This window comes from Gambusia affinis, linkage group LG20 (genome assembly GCF_019740435.1).
Source record: "Gambusia affinis linkage group LG20, SWU_Gaff_1.0, whole genome shotgun sequence".
Taxonomy (NCBI): domain Eukaryota; kingdom Metazoa; phylum Chordata; class Actinopteri; order Cyprinodontiformes; family Poeciliidae; genus Gambusia; species Gambusia affinis.
In genome coordinates, this window is record NC_057887.1 from 13,795,152 (window position 1) to 13,817,364 (window position 22,213).

At 36.6% G+C, this 22,213-nt stretch overlaps 1 protein-coding gene across 5 annotated transcripts; it reads right to left on the reverse strand.

The window, feature by feature from the left end:
- Positions 1-1,543: 1,543 nt before the first annotated feature.
- si:zfos-911d5.4 lies at positions 1,544-20,287 on the reverse strand. 5 transcript variants are annotated; one of them, XR_006369391.1, is made up of 8 exons: positions 20,209-20,280; positions 18,818-18,948; positions 18,099-18,199; positions 17,417-17,565; positions 15,903-16,131; positions 15,523-15,743; positions 3,119-3,237; positions 1,544-2,878 (listed from the first exon to the last, which is right to left on the reverse strand). XR_006369391.1 is itself a non-coding variant. In XM_044103752.1 (8 exons), exons 2-7 carry the CDS (start codon positions 18,934-18,936, stop codon positions 3,168-3,170), a joined length of 987 nt encoding a protein of 328 aa, XP_043959687.1. In that variant the 5' UTR covers positions 18,937-18,948; positions 20,209-20,287; the 3' UTR covers positions 1,544-2,878; positions 3,119-3,167. The 5 variants fall into 5 exon arrangements, 3 of the variants coding, with proteins under 3 accessions (XP_043959687.1, XP_043959688.1, XP_043959686.1); XR_006369390.1 differs by lacking the exon at positions 20,209-20,280 and adding an exon at positions 19,653-20,128; XM_044103752.1 differs by having other exon boundaries at positions 3,119-3,335; positions 20,209-20,287.
- Between the last annotated feature and the right edge of the window lie 1,926 nt (positions 20,288-22,213).

Here is a 22,213-nt window from a genome sequence, read left to right on the forward strand (position 1 = left end):
TATAGTCAAATCAAGGAAGGTCATTTCAGAATCTTGATTTTTTTTTTTTTTTTGTTCCCTAGCGAGGTTTGATGTGTGTTTGTGATTGTTCTCCTGTTGGAACAGCCCATACCATCAAACTCAACCAAATGAAATTAAATTGGACATGACATTCAAAATCTTGAAATTTTTCTTCTTGGTACTGACCAAGCAAATATTTTGAAGTGCTTATTAGATGTTAAATGCACTCGTGCAGATTTTCAGTAGCAAGTGTCATTTGGGAGTGATTTCCCCTTTCTGTCCAGGAGGGGGTCAAATGAGTCACCTGACCTGGAAATCCTCCAGGTTCACGCTGAAAGGCCAGAGTTCTGCTTTTTTCCACCTCAATTTGATGACGCGTTGCTCGCGTTAGAGGTGATCAGCTGACTCTCTTGCAATGTACATCTGGCTTAGTGGAAAAAAACTGCAGCATAGTTGCAGTTCATTTTATTCAACCAGAAATTTCACTCCAACCTGATATCCAAAGAGGGTTTGTGTTTTAATAGAGACCCTCATTGATGGCTTCTGTAGGGAGTGTAGGCTGGATCAGTTTACCTTGTTACCTTGTCGCACTCTGTTCTAGTCTGATCCCCATGTCCATTTCCGCTCAGCTTCCCTTCCCAGTCACGGCCGCATAGCCCAACAGGGTTTTCTTTGTCCCCATGACCAGTCATCCATCCTTAATCCCCAGTTTTTTAACCACACTGGAGACATGCTGCATGCTTTCAAAGAGTGAGCTGTTGATTGATATCCTCAGTCTCCCTAATAATGTTTTTAAGAAGCATTATTGCGACAAATGACTGTATGCACAGGTAGTTTCACTAATACATATCTGTCATAGGTATGACTGAATATTTCTGACAGGATATAAGTACACGTGTCATGTTACATCCACAAACTTCAATGTATTTTTTTATAGAATAAGTGAGACGGGGTTTAATTATGAAATAGAAGGAAAATAATGGATTTCAAGATGTTTTACAAATAAAAAAGGATAATTTTTTTCCATAGTTATTTTATATTCAGCCCTCCTCAGTCCATACTTTATAAAAACAACCTTTTTCTGGACGTACAGCTGAAAGACTTTTGGGTCCCCTTCCTCCCCAGCTTTACTGACAATTTTTTGGTAATTTATCATCACGAAACAACTCATCCCAACCAAACTGGATCTAAACCATTTCATTGCATCTCTGGCTCTATGTGTAGATTCTCATCTTGTGTCTTTAGAAGCTCCTAGCTCTTGTACTTAGGTCCTTTTATCTTCCAGTGAACTGGATGCTAAGATATTGAAATCACTTTTAGCTAGACTGTTTAGCAATTAATTCTCTTCTGGATGCTGTGCTACATTTTTTTCTTTTACAGATAAATTAAAAATTATCAGGACATACAAAGCAAATTAATGTAAACCGTTTTGTTGATTTATAGAACCCAAACTAAAAAAAAAAAAAAGAAACTTCAGAACACCAGAATGAAGCTAGGTGGCAGTAACATGGACCCAGAAAAAAAGAGAGTAAAATGTTATTGCTAAACAATGAAGAACCTTTATTATACCACAAATTAAAAACAATGACTTAAAAACCCACATATTATTGCTTAAACTAATCAGCCAAAGAAAGTAATGACAATCCATTTCTGTGAAGTGCTTGAAATTTCAAGAAGACTGAAAGGCATTCAAATAGAGAGCACAAATATATTAAAATACATCATGCATCAAATCACTGCTCATTAGTCTTCTTTATCTGTTATTATTTTACCCATTTTTCAAAATACCTTTTAGCCAACGCTGTTCATAAAATAGCTGTTGGCCCTTTGGCTTTAATTTAAGGAATACAAATCAATTAATCAAGTTTAGCTGATATTGTTTAAAGATATGCCCGAGTTAGATTCTAACAATACAATAATTCTTAGAAGTTTTATGGTATTGACAGAAAATTGTGAAAAAATAAAATAAACTAAATAAAAACTGTTTTAATTGCTTTTGTATTTTGCATACACAAGAAATTTGTCACAACTTGAACATGTTATTGACTTAGTCATTCTCTGTAATCACTCTAATCTTTAGCATTTTTCACATTAAGTTGGGACACCTGACTAGATCAGTCACTCCAAAATGTTACTTCCAATCAAATGATACACGTTAGGGAAATGTAAAGATTAAACTAAAATCTGTCATCTGCTAAAATCTGAATACTTTGAACTTGACTGTATAAATATAATATTATTTTTAATGGGCATTTGTTTAGAAATATAGCTAAAATGTCTTTCTCTAAAGCAATAGTTGAAGCTGTGTTTCAGTCACCACTACAACTATTGCTTTAGAGAAAGACATAAAAAGAACTTTAAACCAAAGGAACATTTTAGCATTTTTATACAGTAACTAAAAAAAAAGCTTTGGCTTGTCTCAATGTTTTCAATTGCTCAATGCCAAGACTAAATCCATGCAAACAAGTGGTTTTGCTTTTTAAACTCTCCCTCAAATAACAAATTAAAAATTCTGCACAAGTACAGATGGGCTTTAGCTAAAGGGGATCCAATCACCACAGAAAGTTCATTTTACTGTATTATCCTACACAATTCTTTCCCACTCCCATGCCTGCAAAATAAAACCATGGAACTGCATAGTCTCCTCTGAGCAGTGGAGCATATTAAGATATCAAAAACATTTACCTTTTCCAAACAGTCTGTAAATAACTTCCTATAAAACCCACTGAAACATTGACATCCTGGATCTTCATCGAGCCAGAGGCCACCCGTTTTAACAGCCACGATTAGCACATTAAACACTCACTGCTCAAACTGATGTGACCCAGTCGGCAGGAATAATGGTTAATTAACAGCTCGCGCAAAGTGGGGGTCGACCCTGGAAATTCAAAACACGACAAAGTTAATCAGGCTAATTGTCAAAAATCTCATTAGCATCATGTTCACTCTCAGAATTAAGCAGAAAAAAATTGCAAATGGGATCTTTTTCAAAGTGCTCTCACACAAAGACATGTGGAATATGTTAGCAACACACAACAAAGTGCCATATCTGCATAGAGAAACATTCATTCATAAAAAAAACATTTTTTTTGTTTGTTTTTTTTTTTTGCATACGCACATTATTCATTCAGAAAGCTTCAATTAATCCTTTGATCGTCTCCACCGTGTCATCTGCTAAGTGTGATGCTGTGAATAGTGTTTGCTGGGATTTTGGCATCAGATTCCTCGCCACTAACTCTGAAGATCACAAAGGTGTTGGAAGGGATGATGGCGGTGGCATTCACGGTTTTACCCAGCCAGCCGTGAGGACCTCGTTTATACATTTTAACAGTTACCTGAGGAATAGTAAGCGGAAAACACACCTTTAATTCAGAAAACAAAGGTCAGAATGCAAGAATTTTAATATGCATGATCTAATAGAAATTATTACAGGAATTATTATTTTTTACTGCTATGACCACGTCTATAACACCTTGAACTAAAATGATGCTTAGCTTCTGGCCTGTAGGATAAACATTGTGATCCTACTGGAAATATTCACCGTTTCAGGTCGATCAGAGGATCTAAAAATATTTTTCTGTGATTTAAACATTTTCTTCCCTTTATCAACTCTACAAAAACAGACACAGAACATCATTTAAGAACGGTAGATGTGTTTTTGTAAGTTAAGAAATAGCAACGGGAAATTAGCCTCTTGACAAGTTTTGCCATATCTGCAATCAATAAAAAGTTACTCGAGGAACATATCATTTATAATAATAGCAATAAAATAATTTATGTGACCTGCATACAATCAGAGACTCACAAATACAAATATGAGAAACAAATAAAACCTACCAATGATCAAATGGGCATTGTCAGTATAATAGTTACATTAAGTGGTGCAACAATACTCCAAATGAGTACACAAAAACTGTATTTTTTAACATAATTGTGTGTATTTATAGTATCATATGGAACTAAGTGAAGTAGCAGCAAAAGACTGAATCCCAATCACATTGGGGATAGTAGATATATTTGTTTATTATCACAGTTCTTCCCACAATAACGTCTTTTCCCCAGATGATAGGTAACAATATGATAATTTTCCATCTCTCCAATTCAAGTAAGTCTCGTGTAAAAGGGTTAGGGTGCCAAATCACCCCAAACTTACTCAAATAGTGGTGCCTGTGTGATGCTGCAAACACTTTTCTCTTCCAAAGGCCTTCAGAGCTTCTTAGTGTGTGTAGTATTATTAAATTTTGGGATTCTGGATAAAATTATCACAGACTCTTGCCAGTACCATGTAAATGGGTCATTAATGATTTGTAGCAGGATACTGGCCAAATGCATATGACCTTCTTGCATAGCCTTCCCAGCCTAAATTATACAGAATGCCTCTGAAGTGAGCTAAACAAAAGAGAGTATAATGGAGGACCTCGGAGTCTGGAATACCTTGTGAGATTGTATATTAAGGACCGGCCAAAGATTCCTCTCTCTGTATGCACCGGTCTTCTCAAAAGACAGAGGAACAGACAACAGTAAGTGCAAACAGGAGGTTTGTACAAAGCAGTAACAGCAGGAGTGGCAACAATTGTGCTAATGATGATTGTGTTGTTAATAATTATTTCTCGAGAGTAATGCATTTTAATTCACTTTACCTATTTTTAGTAGAAGCAGCAATTCATTTGTCAATTTGTAATGCTAGCATGTTACATGTGAAAAGAATCATACCTCTATTTAAAATCAAATTTACTATTAAACTGTAACCTTTCCAATCAGCTGTTTTAAACACCGAGCCTCTCAGTCAGAACTGAGATCCAAACAGAAGTCCGGAACTGAATAAATATAAAATTAACCCTATTCTCAGTATGAGCTTTAATTTCCCTCCACATCTTGAATGGAGTCATCCCTCCCTTGATTTTCTGTAGGTTGTAGGGCATAATACGCTTTAACACTACATCAAAACTGCTTGTTATGTTTCAAGCCTGACAATGGCGGCCTTAACTAGATTTAGACATGCAGGTAATTGAACCACATCCATTTCAAAAAGAATGCCACGCCACATCTCTTGTTTGGCTGCATTTACTGGGGATAACAGAATATTACAGTGCCTTTTCACAGTTCCATTTTCTTTCACTTTAGCATTAGGCAATTTTTCAATTATTTTTTTTTTCTATGTACTTTCATCCCCGGCTCTCCATAATGTCTGGGCCTTTTAGTTAATGCTAGCGACAGTCAGAGCCTAGTATATCGGCCCCTTGTCCATTTTGCAGGTCATTGTGGAAGCGCAATGGGCCTTTTATTACGGCGACATCAAAAGGCAGATAAGCATTAGAGGTGGGGAAAATACCCTGCACTAGATATGTTCCCTCTTTCTTTTGTCTGCTATTGAAAGTGATCATTTTAATAGTGAAGAGGTTGCTGAGCTTCGGGGCTGATGGGAAGTGCGACACCCCTGACAGCCTATGAGCAAGTCGATAACACACCACAAGCACACAGCACACCCTCAGCACCTGCACGCTCTCGCTGCTAACCTAATTATCTGCAACAAAGGCTGCCATGATTTCACACACACACATCTTTCAACCATTTACTTGCTTATTAGTGTGCATTAAAAAGGGGGGTAGGAAGATAGAGGGGGAAAAAAAGGACAAAAAGACAAAACAATTGTGTCTTATATTGCAGCCTTGGCCGGATGCCACATGGCTTGTGTTACAATAGCATCAGGCCACTTCAGAGTCAGCAAGTGTCTATTAATTTGGGATGCATGAAAAAGTAGCTTTGTGACAGCTGGTGGCTCAGAGGTTTACAAACTAAGGCAAGAATGTCAGAGTGGAATTATTTTAACAAATTACAGCCAAGTGTAATCATCGCTAATCAGCAATTAACTAATTTTAGGCACAGAAAGCTGGGCCGTTCTATCCTCTGTGGGTCAGACAATGCAGCTTCTGCATCTTTCAAACAGAACAGATGATGAGACAAGAAACATATTTTGGAGATTTTACCGCAGATTGCAGAAGATCAAAATCACCTAGTAGCATTCTGGCAAAGTTTATGTTTAATTATTGCATCAGTTAATATTATCAAGCGAAAAAAAAAACCAAACAAACAAAAAAAAACCCAATACAAAGGAAGTTATACGTTGCTAAAATAAGAGGGAAGATTCCTACACCTTTGGCTGAAAATCACAGGTAGCGTTCCTGTGTGGCAGACGTTTATCTAATCCAAATAGATTAACAGATTCAGAAAGTGGTAAGGCATGATGCTTTTAAAGTCACGTAAAGCAACAGTCTGAAGCAAAGACGACACTGTCAAATTTACAACAGACAAACGAGTCATAAAGGAAGAGCAACAGTGTTCTGCAGATATTTTCACAACTGTTAGACCTTTTACATTTTTTGTATTACAATAAAAATTGAGCATCGCTTTTTTATAATAGACCATCATAAAGATGCATACAATAATAAAGTTGAAGAAAAATATACGCGATTTTTATCCGACAGTCATTTTCAATAAATCAGAATATGCTTTGATGACACACATTTGTCAGAAAATAATAGTTTTTGAATAAAACATCCTTTAAAGATGTAACATAATTTTTATTAAGTTCATATTTCCATAATGAAAATGTTCTAATCTTATATTCTGTGTTTTCATTAGCTGTAGGAAAAAAAAAAAAAAAGAAAAATCACAAATTAAAGAAATAAAGACTTTACAGCATCATTAAGTAATTTTTATGCGTTTCCTTTAGTGAGCCGATGGAATTACAGTTTGTCACAGCTTTCCAATCTTTAACAAGCCAGCATGAACAGATCAATAGCTAATAAAATTATATCTCACCTTTCCTTGTAAATTGTTCACAAGTACACCATAATAACTACCATTTCAAGCACTAACAGGCCTGAGTGTTTGTGTGACTGCGGGCGTCTGTAGCACTTTATGTTGAGGACAGCGCCCTCGGGGCGAAGGCTGGGTGGAACAGAAGGGGCTGAGAGCTCACCTATCAGTGTCTACCCTGGGCTGGCGCTCTCTTTTTCAGAGATGTTGGAGTTATTTGAATGACGTCACTCCTCGTGTTTCAGACAAACTCCTTCTTATTTACCATAAGTCTCCACAAAGCAAGAACAAGGTTCATTCTGCTGATACTGATCTCCACTGGTTTCTTTATCCTTTACCTTTCAGGCCAGCAAGTGTACCGCACATATTCAAAGCATGTTTGGGGTCAATGTGTTCAAATAATAAAACAAGCACAAAAAAAATGATTTTTTTTTGTAAATACACATTGCAAAACTTGCTTGTGTTTCAATATTGGTGTCTGACAAGTTTGATTAATGTGATTAATGAGAGGAACCTTGTAACTGGGTAAGGATGTGTCACCGCCTGTGTGTATTGCCATTCACAAAGTTCAGATTCTTCTTCTGATAAAGTCAAAGAATTCCAGCGGGGCATCAGTCAGAAGGGCCCGTTACCTGGAGCCATGGGTGCAGTGTTTCAGGTGAACTCTCAGTGAGCGTAACGGCACACCGGCTTCAGACGACGGGCTCTTTGTTCCGTGCCGTGTCTCCCCAGACGCAAACGGAGAGGTAACACAAAGTGACACACCTCTGACGAACCAAACGGCTTTGTTGACAGTCCAAAGCATCACGTAAAAAGAGCAAAACTGGTTTGTAGGTAGATATTATTCTGTGAAAAAGTGTTCCACCCTTGAACATTTATTCAGTTTTCTTTTTTTGTTGTTGAAGTTAAATGTTTCAGAATTTTAAGTTCTGAAATATTCATAAGATTGATTTATTTATTTATTTTTAAATTGGACAAAAATAATCTATCCAAACAAACCTAAATGCACAAATGCATTTGCCATCTTCATGGCTAAATTATAGATAGTTAGTCTAAATCATAAACTAACCAAATTTTTTATTTGTAAAACTGAATTAATTTTCAACTCACTTAAATAGATAGTATGCTAAAGGATTGTAAAAGTCCCAAATTATGCCCCAACTTAAATGAAAAAAGTGGACACAATATAATTTCAACTCAAATCATTTCAAAATGTGCCATTAGTACAAGAATATTTTTTTTTTCAGTAAAAAAAGCTCCTGGCCAATTTATCAACTTCTTCTGCACTACTTCCTGCATAAAATATTAATATATCCTGACGAAGCTTCTGCATGGTCCAGATGTACCTCATCCATTAAAATTATTAAACTTTGATTTGGTGACATGACCATTTACATCAATAACAACGTTTATTTAAAGCCATAAATGTGAAAACAAAGGGAAAAAAAATTGCACGTTAAATTCTGAATGGCTGTTTCCTAACAGACAGCCTCAGCTAACAGGAAGCCATTAGACTCTCTCCAATAACCATTTGCATCCAGTCACCCTGCTATGACTTTATTTCCATCCACATAAGTGCATTTTCTGAGAGGTTAAAATATGAATCCCCTCCTTTTCTCCTCAATGGATCTGGTTGTCTGGCTGACTTGAGAGGGTCCAATCTACGACTGATTTAATTTGGTCTTTACGAACATCTCTAACAAAATTAGCCCCAGAGCACACACCGACTGTCCCCATCTGACTCCATTAACTCTCAAATCAGGTTTAAAGACCATATTGATGCCGACTGTTATTAAGGGTGATTATCAAAACAACAGACAATGGGCCAAAGTGTCTGTTAACTAGTTTATCCATAATTTCACATAACCGTAACAGATGGCAGGGCTGTCAATTAAGTATTGTATCTACAGCCCACAGAGGTTGTCTGAACATGCAGTGTACTGTCATTTACATTAAAAGTACAACAGACTGCTCACAGGTGGCCAGGAGAAATGAATTAGCACCCAAATTCAACTTTTTTTCATTTAATCGCAAACACAAAAACGAATCATTCTGAGAAAACCATGACTTCAGCTGGGCTTTTCTTGATGTTAGTAAGGTTTTTCTTTTGCTGTAATTACGGAAAGAAAGAATAATAATAAAAAAAAGAAAACTAATGGCTCTACGCAGTCCACTTCACCACCTTTATTCACCTCAATTAACGAGAATGGCTTTTGAAGCTGTAATTAAGTGCCTCTGCTCCACTCAGTCCCCTTCATTATTCATGAATCCCTATTGATCATATCTAAGAGCCTTGTTCTGTGGGAGATCTCTGTAATATCCGGAATCCACAAAACAAATAACTGAGGTCTGGGAGATAAAATTAAGATCTTCAATGGCAAGCCAAGGGAAAAGCTACAGCAAGAGAGCCCTCGCATTTAGTACCAAATTTGAATATGGAGAAAAATCTTTAGTTATGAAATTTCCTGACTGGAAGAACAGAAGAGAATTGGGATAAAAAATAATTAGTGTAGGACTATCCAACTATTTCAAAAGATTTTGATTTCATTTTCCTCATGTGAAGGGAAAGTCAACAGTTCTGGGGATTACATTAGCATTGAATAATTTATAACAGCACTTGCTTTTTACTAAAAAAAAAAAAAAAAGCAAGTGGTTAATGCTTGCTTTTTAATAATGTTGTTGCAGCTTTTAGCAGTCATCCTATGCAATTAATACTTTTAGAATGATAGCAAATATGAAGCCAACATGTCTGGCTTTACAAACACCGAGTAGGACGAAAAGACAGTTCTTGTGAAAAATGCAGAATAAATGCAATATGCTGAATTTCTGAGCTCAAATTAGCTAAAAATATCTGAGGTGTGGCTTATATTGTTTAATTGGAAAAATTGTAACCAATATTAGAGTAGCTAAAATTGTACAAAGTTGAGTGTAAGTACAGAATACTTTTAAGTAGAGCAAGGTCTCTGGAGAGTTGGATGGGATTTTGTTTCTGCTGAGGAATGCAGTTAAAGTTCCTTAAAGAAGCTGGCCAGATAAAGATTGAAAATTAATCAAAGTAATGTAACACAGTTTTCCCTTTAAGAAATAGTCACTTTTTCCATTTGTCTCAGTTTGTTTGCCATTTTGTTTTCCCGAGTTAATTTTACCATTACAAAAACATCCACTGCCAAGTTCTGTGCTAAGTGTGGCTAACAGACTTCAACTGTGACTGTTTGTGTTTTTATTTCATATTTGTTCTTAAGTGATCTTTGCTTGTGTTCTGTACAGCTGCAGGAAACCCCCAGAACCATTTGTTGTGACCACCACATGGGTTTCTGGATAATTCAGCAATTAAAAATGCATGAAAGTAGGTCATGCAGGGGACCAGGGCTGACTGGAAAGCTTAGATTTGATTTTCAATAGCAATTTTCAGATTTCTCCTCCACTACATTTTCATTATTTTATTTAATTTAATCGTTTGTGAAATCGATCATAGAAACAAACCTTAATAGAGAAATTGTGCCTCCATAAGATCTTAATGGGTACTTGATAAATAAACTGAACTCTGTATGAATTCAGATCGCAGTATGGATGGATATTTAGCATAGTGAATTTAAACAGGGGTCCCCAAAGTCGGTCCTTGAGGGCCGGCCTCCTGCATGTTTTAATTCTCTCCCTGGTTTAACGCACTTGGATCAAATGATGGCTCATTAGAAGGCCTAAGAAGAACATTGACATGCTGAGAAGGTTGTTGTTGCCACCAGGGAGAAAACTAAAACATGCAGGATGCCGGCCCTCGAGGACTGACTTTGGGGACCCTAATTTAAAATATGCATAGTTATGAAAAATTGTTTGACAAAAATGTGACGAATGTGGGAAAAAAAAAAAAAAGAAGCCAGTAAGGGACAAACACTTTATCCACCAGTGTACAGTTTAAATTTGTTAATTAGCTAGATTTTTGGGGAATTGTTTGTTTGTGATCAAACTTTATATATGCTAGTTATTGTAATAATCACAAACAATCCCACAACATTTGAAGAATGACTTAACCGAGTTTCAAACTTTTGCCTTTCTAGTTTCCTGCAGTAGATGTCTGTGCTGCTCACTTTATGTAAGCAGCACATAACCATGTCGATTTTTATCCAGGCACTCTTTCATAAAAGGATTTCAGCTACAGCTTTTCTCCACATAATTTAAATTGTTTTAAACTGTGTGATTGTGAGCGTGAATAAAAATAGCAATAGGTATTTTGTTCCATATAACACAGCAGGAGTGTAATCGGTAAACCTTTTATGGATACAAACTCGACTAAAAACCCACCTGTTTAGGATTGTATTTGAAACGTAATCAATTACAAATTTACTGATGGAACTTGACTCCTTGTCATGTTTTGATTATTGATTCTATGTTGCATTGTGTTTTTGATTTGATGTAAAGTACTTTGAAATGTGCTATACAAATAAAATTTGATTGATTGCTTTTAATTTATGTTGTAAGAAAGAATGTGAACGTCATTTTTGGAGGGAATCATTAGCAAAATTGTCCTTCCATCTGGTTCAGTTGACTGCCTGATAAATAATGACCTGAAAATATCTTCAAATTGCAAGCCCACAAGTATTTATACCTCTGGCAGTTTTAGGTTTAAAGTCTTTATGTTGTTTAAACTTTTCTTTGCATCTTTATGAAAAACTTGTGTTCTTTACTGCTGCTCAAATGCTAGTTCTTTCAGGGAAACAGTTTTAAAGACAGTTTTTATTTCAATCTTGATTAAGCTGATGAGAAGAACATTTTACTTTCCTGAGTGATTTTCTTTAAATAATTAAATATCACCAACCTTTGGTAAGTGTTCCTATTTGTTCTGTAAAAATAATTTAAATGTATATTCTTGCTGCAGACCAACTTTTGAATGAATATTGATGCCTATAAGCTTTTTTTTTATTTTTATAAACATACAGCTTTCAAATTAACTGGAACTGCACATGTTAAGTAGGATGTGTAAAACATGAACCTGGACAGCAGATGTTTAAATTAACAAAAGAGTGGTTGAAGAGCTCTCCAACATGACTGCTATATCACACAGGGGGATACATTTAGAGGAAAGGCAGAGAGTCATCTTCAAATGGACACAACCAGATTCTCTCTGTGGGACTTTTCACTACTTCTCAGTACTTGAGTGAAAAAAAAGGAAAAAAAAAAGAATATTTACCAAGTTTAAACACTTTGCAGCTTTTATCATTGCCTTCCACCATGTAAGTGGACCATGTCTTTACTAGCTAATCACAGACACTTGTGATACTGCAGCACACTTCTCTTGTGTAATTACGTTTTCCTCAACGGCTTCCTACATGCAGACACGCACACTATTGAGCAAATTATTTCCAATTCTAATTTTCTTTCAAGAGTGATCCTGAAATTACAGAAATTTGAATATCCTGGTGCTTTATTTTGGAAACAATTTTCATTTAAGTTGTAAAATCTGCCGAGCAAATTGCATAACAGATTTATGAGAGTCAATCATAAAACTTGTAAGAGGAACTTTAGTGAATAAATCAGAATAGATTAAATCACTATAGCAGAATAGATTAACACTATAACTGGTAAAACCTACTGATCTGGCTTGCACCAAGAGCATCGTCATGCTTGATTAATATAATTTCAAGAGTTTCAACTTCGTGGGTCAATGGAAGGTATTGCATATCTGTCTGAAGCAAAGATTGGCGTGACAAATTATTTTGAGTTGTTTGGTTTTTAAATCTAATCAGATCATTTGCATCATATTTACTTTCTAAACAGTTACTTTGTGCTTAGTAACCTTACTTGTAAAAATGGCCTCCGACTACCACCAAAACCAGTCCAGAAGCGATCAGTGTTTTAAAACCAGGCCTTTACTCAACTTGTAAAAACATAAAAAAAAAAATAAAATTAGAATGTTATTGCTACTATCTATTTACTATATAGATTAGTCAAAGTTGGACTGGAATATTAAAATATTATTTAAAACACAGTTTGTGATGTGTGAAACCTTTATTTTTGTTTAAAATATATTGCAATTTTCTTTTGTTTTTGTAAAAAGACAATTAAAATTAACTATGTGAGCATTTTGTGACGTCTCTATAAATAATTTGAACTGATCATAAAGAAAGAGCGAATGGCGACAGTCGATCCCGATAAGATCCATTTGGGCAGCAGAATTGTCAGGCTTTGTAAATGACCTGCTCCGGGCCTTTTTACTATTTGCCATCGTTCATTACCACCACAAAGCAGTTGATGTCCCCCTCCTCTCAACCTTTTCATTTGCGCCAAGCTCGACACGCACCAGGCTGTCCATTACAAGCCTGTGACACGTGCAGCCCAGGAGACAGCCAGACGGAGAGGAATGTCAGGGTGGAGTTGATTTAACAAGCTGCAATTGTGTGAAACCTGTGGCCTGTCGGGGAGACAAGATGTAGCTCCAGCAACTGATACACCCATATTTGTAGTCTTTATATTAGCGGAGATGTTAAATGGCCGCATGCAATCGGAAACTATATGGAGCGCTTTTTGAAGAAACTGAGAAATAATGTCATGTTTCATAAAAAAATCAAAACCTAACCAAACAGGATGTAACGCAGAAATAAATACAAAAATAAACCTGCACTTTGGATCTTGACGTGAACAGACTTTCACCTCTTACTCTGCCTCCTTAACACACAGACACACACACTGTAATTACTCCTCAATCCATACAAATTGAATGAAGCCAGGACCGTGGTCTAAGAATATAGACCATAATTAATAAATTACAGCCACTCTACTCTATCATTCTCCACTTTGGAACATGTAGACCTCCCATTCACTGCGGAGCAATTACCCGAACTCACGGGTAAAACACATGCGATCTGACGCCCCTTTTAACAGAGCAAACAGATGCCCGAGTGAAACTGTAAGGTCATACCACAGGTTTTTCAGCCTGTGTGTTTACAAGTAACAAATCAAAAGCATGCATTATTTCTGAGCCTTGAAAATATGCCCAGGGGAGATATTAGGTTTCCCTGCATCCCCTCAAGCTTCCCCTTTGCAGCAGCTGCACACATGTAAAGTGGATGTCGTCCTGCATACAGCGGATGGCACAGGCTTCAAGCTGAACAAGTTCTATGCACAAATCCATTCATATATTTAACTTTGTTGAAATATATGTTAAAACATATGCGGCATAGTACAGCAAAAAAAATTTTTTTGAAGGGTACGTCAGGCTTTGTGACATGTTTGCAGTTAAAAATATGTCTTTGAAAACAATATATTTTCTTTTGCTGCTTGTGTCCCCATAGGCTAGAAAGGAGTCTGCTGGAGACTGTCTAATGACTGCAGGGTCGTGTATCAAATACACAGCAGCTGGAGGCGAATAGTGAGAGTGCATACTCTGGATTTGGGTTTTTGAGGGTGGGGGCTGGGTGCAAACTGAAGCCTGGACTTGTATGGGAGGCCGAGGCTCAGTGTTTGGGTGCACAGGGTTGTGAATCAGTAATGGATGTGGACCACAGGTCATGCTCCTTGGTGTTGAAGAAGTAATGTCAACCTTCAAAGCAAATTAACTGACAATTGAAAGTGATGTATGAGTAGCAAATACATTTTTTGTGAGACGTCCTGAATAAAAATGTTCAAAAATATTTTTTTTCAATGTGTAACTAAGAACAAATTTAGCTGCATTAATACAGACAGATTAACAATTGCTATGGATTTCATGTGGTGTTCCTCAAGTAGGAGTGCCAAGACCAATGTTTTTCTTCTAATTAATAATATTTGTAAAGTTTCTAAATGGCTTCAATCTTTACTGGTAGCAGAAAACCCACATTTATATTGTTATGGGAAGGATTGCGTGGAAACAATAGGAGATGACTTAAAGAGTTGATTTGATACTAATGAATTTTAATACTAGTAAAAAATTTGACTAGACTAGACTTTTGATAAATAATTCAAAAATAAAGTATATGAAATAATTTTTCTAGAGACATTATCAGCAATAGGCAGTGCTGGAAGTCATATATATAAAAATGTCAATTGCATTTATCTCTTCAGAATTCATTATATATGCTGCTGTATTTTTGATTTTATTAACGTTGATTATAAGATTTGTTAATTCAGCCAACAAGTGACATTTTTGAAAAATTAAACAGACTATATTAAACTTGCACAACTGGATAAACATATAAAGCATATAATGAACTTAAATTATGTTAAACAGATTTAAATATATTCTTATTCATAACTGACTAAGTCATAATGTGAGTGTGATGAAGCAAATGCTTGAAAGATAAGAAAAAATAAATAAATCAGAGCTTTTGTCTGATGTGCATCCATTTTGTGATCTTTTGGTTTAGAAATGGCCTTTTATAAAGATTTTCTTGACTTTTGGCATTAGTGTTGGACATTTTTAGTTTCATTATTTTTTCTTGTCTGGGATATGAAAGAAAAACCTTGCAAAATATCTCAGAAAAATGTATTGCTTTATTTTTTTGACATTTTTGAAATAAAGATTTACCTTAGAAAGGGTTCAAGCAACATTTTAAAGTTATGTTATATTATGCTACGAGTGCATTCCCAGGCACCACAACAGGGCAGACTTAAAGAGTTGAGTTGGACAGCCATAAAGTACCACTGCCCCCTGCTGGATCATGTCCACCCTTACATTTTATCATGTCATCATTACGTGACATGTAAACTCATCAGTCAGGTTTGTGAACTCACCTGAGGGACGTGGCCTAACAAAGCCCACAATGACTGCACAGCGAGGGTCTTGACTCTGGAAAACTCCAACGTCTCAGTGTCCTGGCGGTCCAGCGCGATGTACTGGCAGCCCTGGTAATCTCCTTTCAGTTGCTCACCACCATGCAAAAGCACCAGGTCCCACGTTCCCATCTTCCTGAGGATGCCTCTCACAGACTCCATCTGCCTGTATGACAGATGACCTGCAGAGCAATAAAAAAATAAAGATACAACTGAATTGTTTGAATTTGATCAATTTAATAACTTAAGCTTAAGACTGAAAATGTGGTTCTGCAAGCTCTTTGAAGACCATGAGGGTTTGAGCCATGTTATACATTTTTAAAGCCTGTAGAGCCATTCACCTGAGATCCAGGAGGGAGTCAAAGCATCAGATATCCAGCCCATATAGCCCTCTTTGAAAGATTTGAGGAACTCATCTATCTTGCTGTAAGGTACCAGCTCCCTTCTCTTCATCAGCTCCTCATCCAGCTTGAGGTCGGGGGAGAGAAAGATGACTCTGGGGAAGAAGAGACTGTTGCGTACAGACACTCCGCTCCTCTTCAAATGACTGCATAATTGAGCCATTTTGCGCTAGAAGAGACAGTTAAACATAATGGAGAAAAAAAATTTATGTATACTTTTCTTTTTTGGCTGTTCATTTTTAAATATCACCATCAGGATGTAGATGATACATTTTTGTTTTTATCCTCCTGTTAACGTAACATTTTGTAGCTAAACATCTGGAAGGATTCAACTTCTTTATTAGGCTTAAAAACTGCTTCATTGATACCTTTAGCATACTTGCATATGTTTTACTGTATCCCTGAAAAGAAAAAAATTACAGTACTTAATTTCGTCATTCAATTACTAGCAAGTAATCTCTGACTGAACAAGTTATTGACACAGATAAACTGATGCTTGTGGTATTCCAATGTGTGCAAAACATATGGTTAGGAAATTGGATAAAAAAGGGCCTCAGATAGGCTTTTCCATGGAATAACAAAGGGCCCCATTCTAAAACTTAAATACTGTAGGTTTGATACACGACGTTTTGCAGAAAATGTGGGAACCATATTGATCCTAGATGCCTTGCTGTTTTGCTTAAGTTCATGTATTTGGCGTTTGGCAGACACTTTTATCAAGTGACTTTGATATGACGACAAGACTACTACTGTACATAAAGCGTTGGTTTATCATACAACACCTTGCTATACATAGTTTTTTTTGTGCTTTTGTACCATTCCACAAACTTGTCAAATCCTTCATAGCATTGCACCAAAAAAAATAAAATAAAGATAACTAAAAAGGACATAAAATATATTTTAGGGACCAAATGTTTTGGTCATGTATACGTGACCTCCATTATAATTACAATTGGAGGCTTTCAAAAAAGAAGAAAGGTTGGTAACCAGTGACCCTAAAGGCAAGGGAAGTGATGTAACCTCAAGTGTATCTGCAGACTCAACAATTTTACCAGTGCAGCTTGTGTTTGCCAGAATGGTCTTCTAATCACGCTTCCTGTTATACTGAAGTATCTATAGAAATGGAAATGAGTGACTCCTAACAGACACAACAACGTCAGGTCACAGCTGTGTTTAGGCACCTGCCTGCTTTCAGCCCCCCAGTACCCGCCCCCTCTGTCTGTGAACGCAATTATAAGAGTGCCCACTTGTGAAGTTTAGGTAGCCCTGCTGCAGTGTTTGAAATTTCCATATAAATTGTTACAGTGACACAGAGTCTCTTAACCCTGCAGCAGTTTGTATGAATTCAGTGATTTAGATAATTAATTGGACCTTGAGCACAAGTATGCTAGACAAGCTCCTGTTTTGTTGGGGTTTTTTTTTAAGCAATCTTCTATTAATAGAATATTTTTTACCGTGACACCTTTGATGGGATCTTCAACCTGTTCAATGCGAGTATTGGTAAAATTCTCATCTTTGTCTTTCACTTGCACATGCCAATTTTGGTTGTGAACACACACTGTCCCACTCCAGGGCATTACATCAATGCAGAAGATCCCATGGCCTGAAAAAAAGAAGTTAAACAAAGGTGAATGTCTATTAATCTTCAAAAATCATGCTTTTGTCCATTGATATTTTTCTTTTGTTTGTTGTTTTTTTTAAAAAAATGTAGTACTTGTGGAACTTTATTCAAACTAATCAGACAGGAAATGGACAGAGAAAGAAGGGGGGAAAGCATGTAGCAAAGGTCCAACATAACAGCTATGTCGAAGGCCATCATTCCCTCTATGCCATATATTAATGGTTTGTAAAAGAAAATGTCATTGACAGGACAAAACAATGTAATTTGTATTTACTCAAATTATCTTTAGCCGGGCTTACCGTTTGTCTAGTGATCTGAAACATTTACAGTCCTTCTGGAAAATCTTTCCTGTGCTTAAATGTTTCCACAATTTGTTATGTTACATCCTTCTTCTAAATTGTATTAAATTAATCTCTTTCCTCAAAATTCTACACACAAACTGTAATGGGACAACAACTTTTTCACGTCCCTGTACAAATAATTAATAACCACCATGAAAGGTTACACTTTCAAACCTGTCAGGATGACCATGTTGATGTCATCTTTGGCAGCTTGATGCTGGTCAGGGATACGAAGATTGCAGTGTACATCTTCCTTCCTTAGCCCAGTGAGTTTCCTGCAGAAGACGAAACCAAAAGATCTTAATTGGATCTACTCTGCACTGGTAAATATAAAAGTTACCCATTAAATTTGTTTAGTTCCGACTCTCATTAAGCTGTAACATGGCAACAACACCTTGTGCTATTATATTATGAGTGTGTTGACATGACTGAGGTTTTTGGATTTTGATATTCCACTCAATATAGGAGGTACCACTGTGATGATTGAACTGCAATTAAGGCTTTAATAAAAAGCATAACACAATTGATTTAGACATTTAAAATCTAAGATAAGGCATGTCCAATGACAGTCCTTGAAGAAGATGAAAGGTTTCATTGGTTTGATTAGCTATAAGAGGATTGAGTATCAGCTAACTGAGACTTTAAATATACTACAACAAATATTGAGGATTATTTGTTGAAAATGATTGGTAAGAAGGAGTTATTTTATTGTTGACGAGAGTCTTGTCACTTGGTGGTTGGTAAGATATCTGATTGGAGGAGAGAGAGTTAGTTAAATTCATTATATTTAGTTCAAGACATTTAAAAAATGAGAACTATAACTTTACAACATAACGTAGCAATACATTTATTATATTTTGTAAAAACAATACATAGTGCGACATCATACTTACAAGACATGTTGTAAAAAGTCTGGAAGGCTTGGAAGCTGCTTTAAGCTTGGTTTTTGAGCACTTTCTGAAGCTTTGTGGGGAAGGTGAAAATGGGCAAAGAGATTTCCAAACTGAAGCATTCTAGATTGTATCTGGATAAAAGATATGAAGTTAGAACACATTCTTACATTAGTATGTTGTACTTAAATTGCTCCACAAAATTGTTCATACTGAACATCAATATTTGAACACTCTTCTGTTAGATGCCAGATGTTCTGGACATCATTTCATGACATAACCCTGCTTCAAACTTCCCGGCAACTTTATCTCTGACCTGTCTGCTGTGTTCCTCTGTCTTTATAGTAACTTTTGTTGCAAGATGTTTTCTAACAAACGTCTGAGGTTTTTACAGAATAGCTGGAGTCACACAGATTTTACATCAGGGTGAATTCTGAAGACAATTCCACTGACCTATATGTGGGGGGTATTGGAGTAAGGAGGACTACCGGTAAATACACAAGCCAAGTTTTTTTGTTGTTGTTTTTTTTTAAAAAGTATTTCAAAACCAGGTCAATAACTTTACGTTTGGGTTGTGCAATTATTTACCACATTTAAGCTTCGTAAGACACGTGTTTTTGCCTAGTCCTGCCTTTCTATATCATACTTATGCTAATGGAGTATGTCAATAACTTTTAGAGCTAAAGAAAACGCTCAGTGGAAAAGTGGTGCCCTAATATATAACTTTCTCAGTTTTGTTGAGGGCACTTGGCTGTTTGAACTTGGGGAAAACAGAGAGGATTAGAACAAAGAACCCATGCGTGACACACAAGCTCTCCAGGAAACAAGCTATACTTACTTTTCTTCCCTTTTTAAGGATTAAACCGCTTCGGAAGAGGAAAAGCTTTCAGTGTGACATCTTTCCGGCCTCTATACTCAATCTATTTTCTCTTAAATGCTGAGTAACTCTATCCAGGAAAACTGTTTCACAATTTAAGCGTCCCCTGCTCCCTTCCAGCTGGACCAACCAAAACGTTCCTGGAAGAAGTAAACAACAGACCACGTGCGCCACCTGCAGAGTCAAATTTCTGCCACGACCTGACGTCAGAGAGGACGTCAGTTAGTCTCGCAGTAATGCAAGGAGCTAACTAATGGACTTATGAAAGTCTGACAGGTCATTGCAGCATATAATCAAAACACAGTTCTAACAAAAGAAACAAAAAAGTTATTATTCTTATCAAAATGGCTCTCTGCTTATGAAGAACTGAAATCAAAAATACGTAAAATATTTCAAATGGTGAGTTTGCTTGATCAACAGCTGTCTCTCCCTAGCCTTTGTGAAAGTGGTTGTTATAACTTTGTGCTCTATAACAAGAAAGTTGCTGAGTAGATAATTATAGGGTGACTAGTATTACCTCCAAATGTGTAGATCAGTCCCAGGGGTGGAGACTCCTGGTCCTTCAGGGCCAGTGTCCTGCAACTTTTAGATGCATCTCTACTTCAACACACCTGAGTCAAATAATGAGGTCATTAGCAGGACTCTGGAGAACCTGACTGCACTTAGGAGGTGATTCAGTTCTTGGATTCAGGTGTGTTGGACCAGGGAGACATCTAAGAGTTGCAGGACACCGGCCCTCCAGGAACAGGAGTGCCCACCCTTGGTTCAACCTCTCACAGCAGAGTAAAAGAGGACAGTGGTTGATTTTTAGACCTTTGTTCAGGTAGATAAAATCAGTAGATAAGATTGATTTCACATGGAAGCATCTGCTTATCTCCAAAAATAAAGGAAACATGGAACGATTTATCAATGCACCCTACTTTTTAGCCAGTCTTTAAATCCCTAGGTAAAATTCAGTCCACCTAATTAAGAGTCCACATGTGCAATCAATATGTAAATACAGCTGTTCTGTAAAGAACATTATCCCAAACACAACATATTGAAGCGTGATAGTAGTAACATCATGCAGTGGGATGCTTTTGGCTTTGTTTGGCGTTGGTAATAAACTGGATCAAGCTCATTACAAGGTAGTCCTGGACAGGGGCGGCGTATAGCGGGGAAAAGTTATGACAATTCTAAAGTAGTTCAGGGAGGAGGCGGAGGGGATTGATCTTTTCACAGATTATCTGTCTCGTAACAGACTGGCACAACATGGTGACAGCTTTAACAAATATGGAGAACACATATTTTTTATTAGTTATATACTGCAGCTTGAATAAAATGCACCAACATAGTATTTTTTGGATTGTTTCATGTATATTTTGCATCTTGCCTATGACTGTTGCTTGTGGGGAGAGACATTTCAGTAAGCTCAAACTAATAGAAAAAAATGTGAGCAATCTACTTGCATACTGTATGTGGATTGTTGCATGCAAAATTCATGAGCAGTAAATATTGTCCTAGTATCAGTATTGGACCTACGAAAGCAATGCAGTTGCACGCCTTTAAAATTGTGACGCTTTTGATGGGTCAAATAGACTCAAGAAATTGTAACAGCAGCTGTGTGGGGGGGGGGCCCCAATTTCATTTTTTGTCATGGGGCCCAAGATTCCTGGCGGCACCCCTGGTCCTGGAAGGAAACCTGCAAAATATTTCAGTCTGTTGTGACTGAAGCATTTATGACTCTAAACATGCAGCCAAGTCAAGGTTCAGACACAAATCCAATTGAGAATGTGCAAAACAAATTCCTTGGTCTTTGCAAAATTAGGATTAAAAAATAAAACTCTTGACCTAAAAGCAACTCTTTAAATCTTACACTGAAAGTAAAACCTTTTTGTGTCAAAAGAATGATCTAATAATTAGCAAGAATGAATTGGCAAAATAAATGTAAAGCAAGAGGAGATATTATATATTATAAATACATAATTCAAATTAACATAAAGGTGAGCAGTGTATGGGATGAATATAAAACATAAGAGTTGGGTAATTTGAAGAAGTTTTCCACAAATCCAAGTATTTGACTTGTTCTAACTTTTTTGAAGACAGAGAAGAAATGAAGCTTTGGCTTGTTTTTTAATCTCATTCTCATAGATAGTTGGTAAGAACACATGCTGGCACATCCTGCATGAGCCTGCAAAGAGGATATTACAAAAATGATGAAGAATATTTAATTCAGAAGTAAATGCACTGCAAAAATCTCAATGTGGTGATAAACAATATCCGGAGAGCAGAAAATGCTGTGAAAGAGCTTAATATCAAAACCAGATAGCCAAATCAGCTCATATGGGCTCAATGGAAGCCAATAAATAGAGGCACTCTGCCTCTCCTGACCTTCACTTCTGGTTTAGATTGAGCCGATAAAACAGGCACAACCTCAATAAAACCCATACAATGGAGTGAAATAAATAGATATTAAATTAAAGCAGAGGCGATAGTGGCTGAACTGCTGTGGGAATTCAATGACAAAAGCCCCTTTGTGCTGT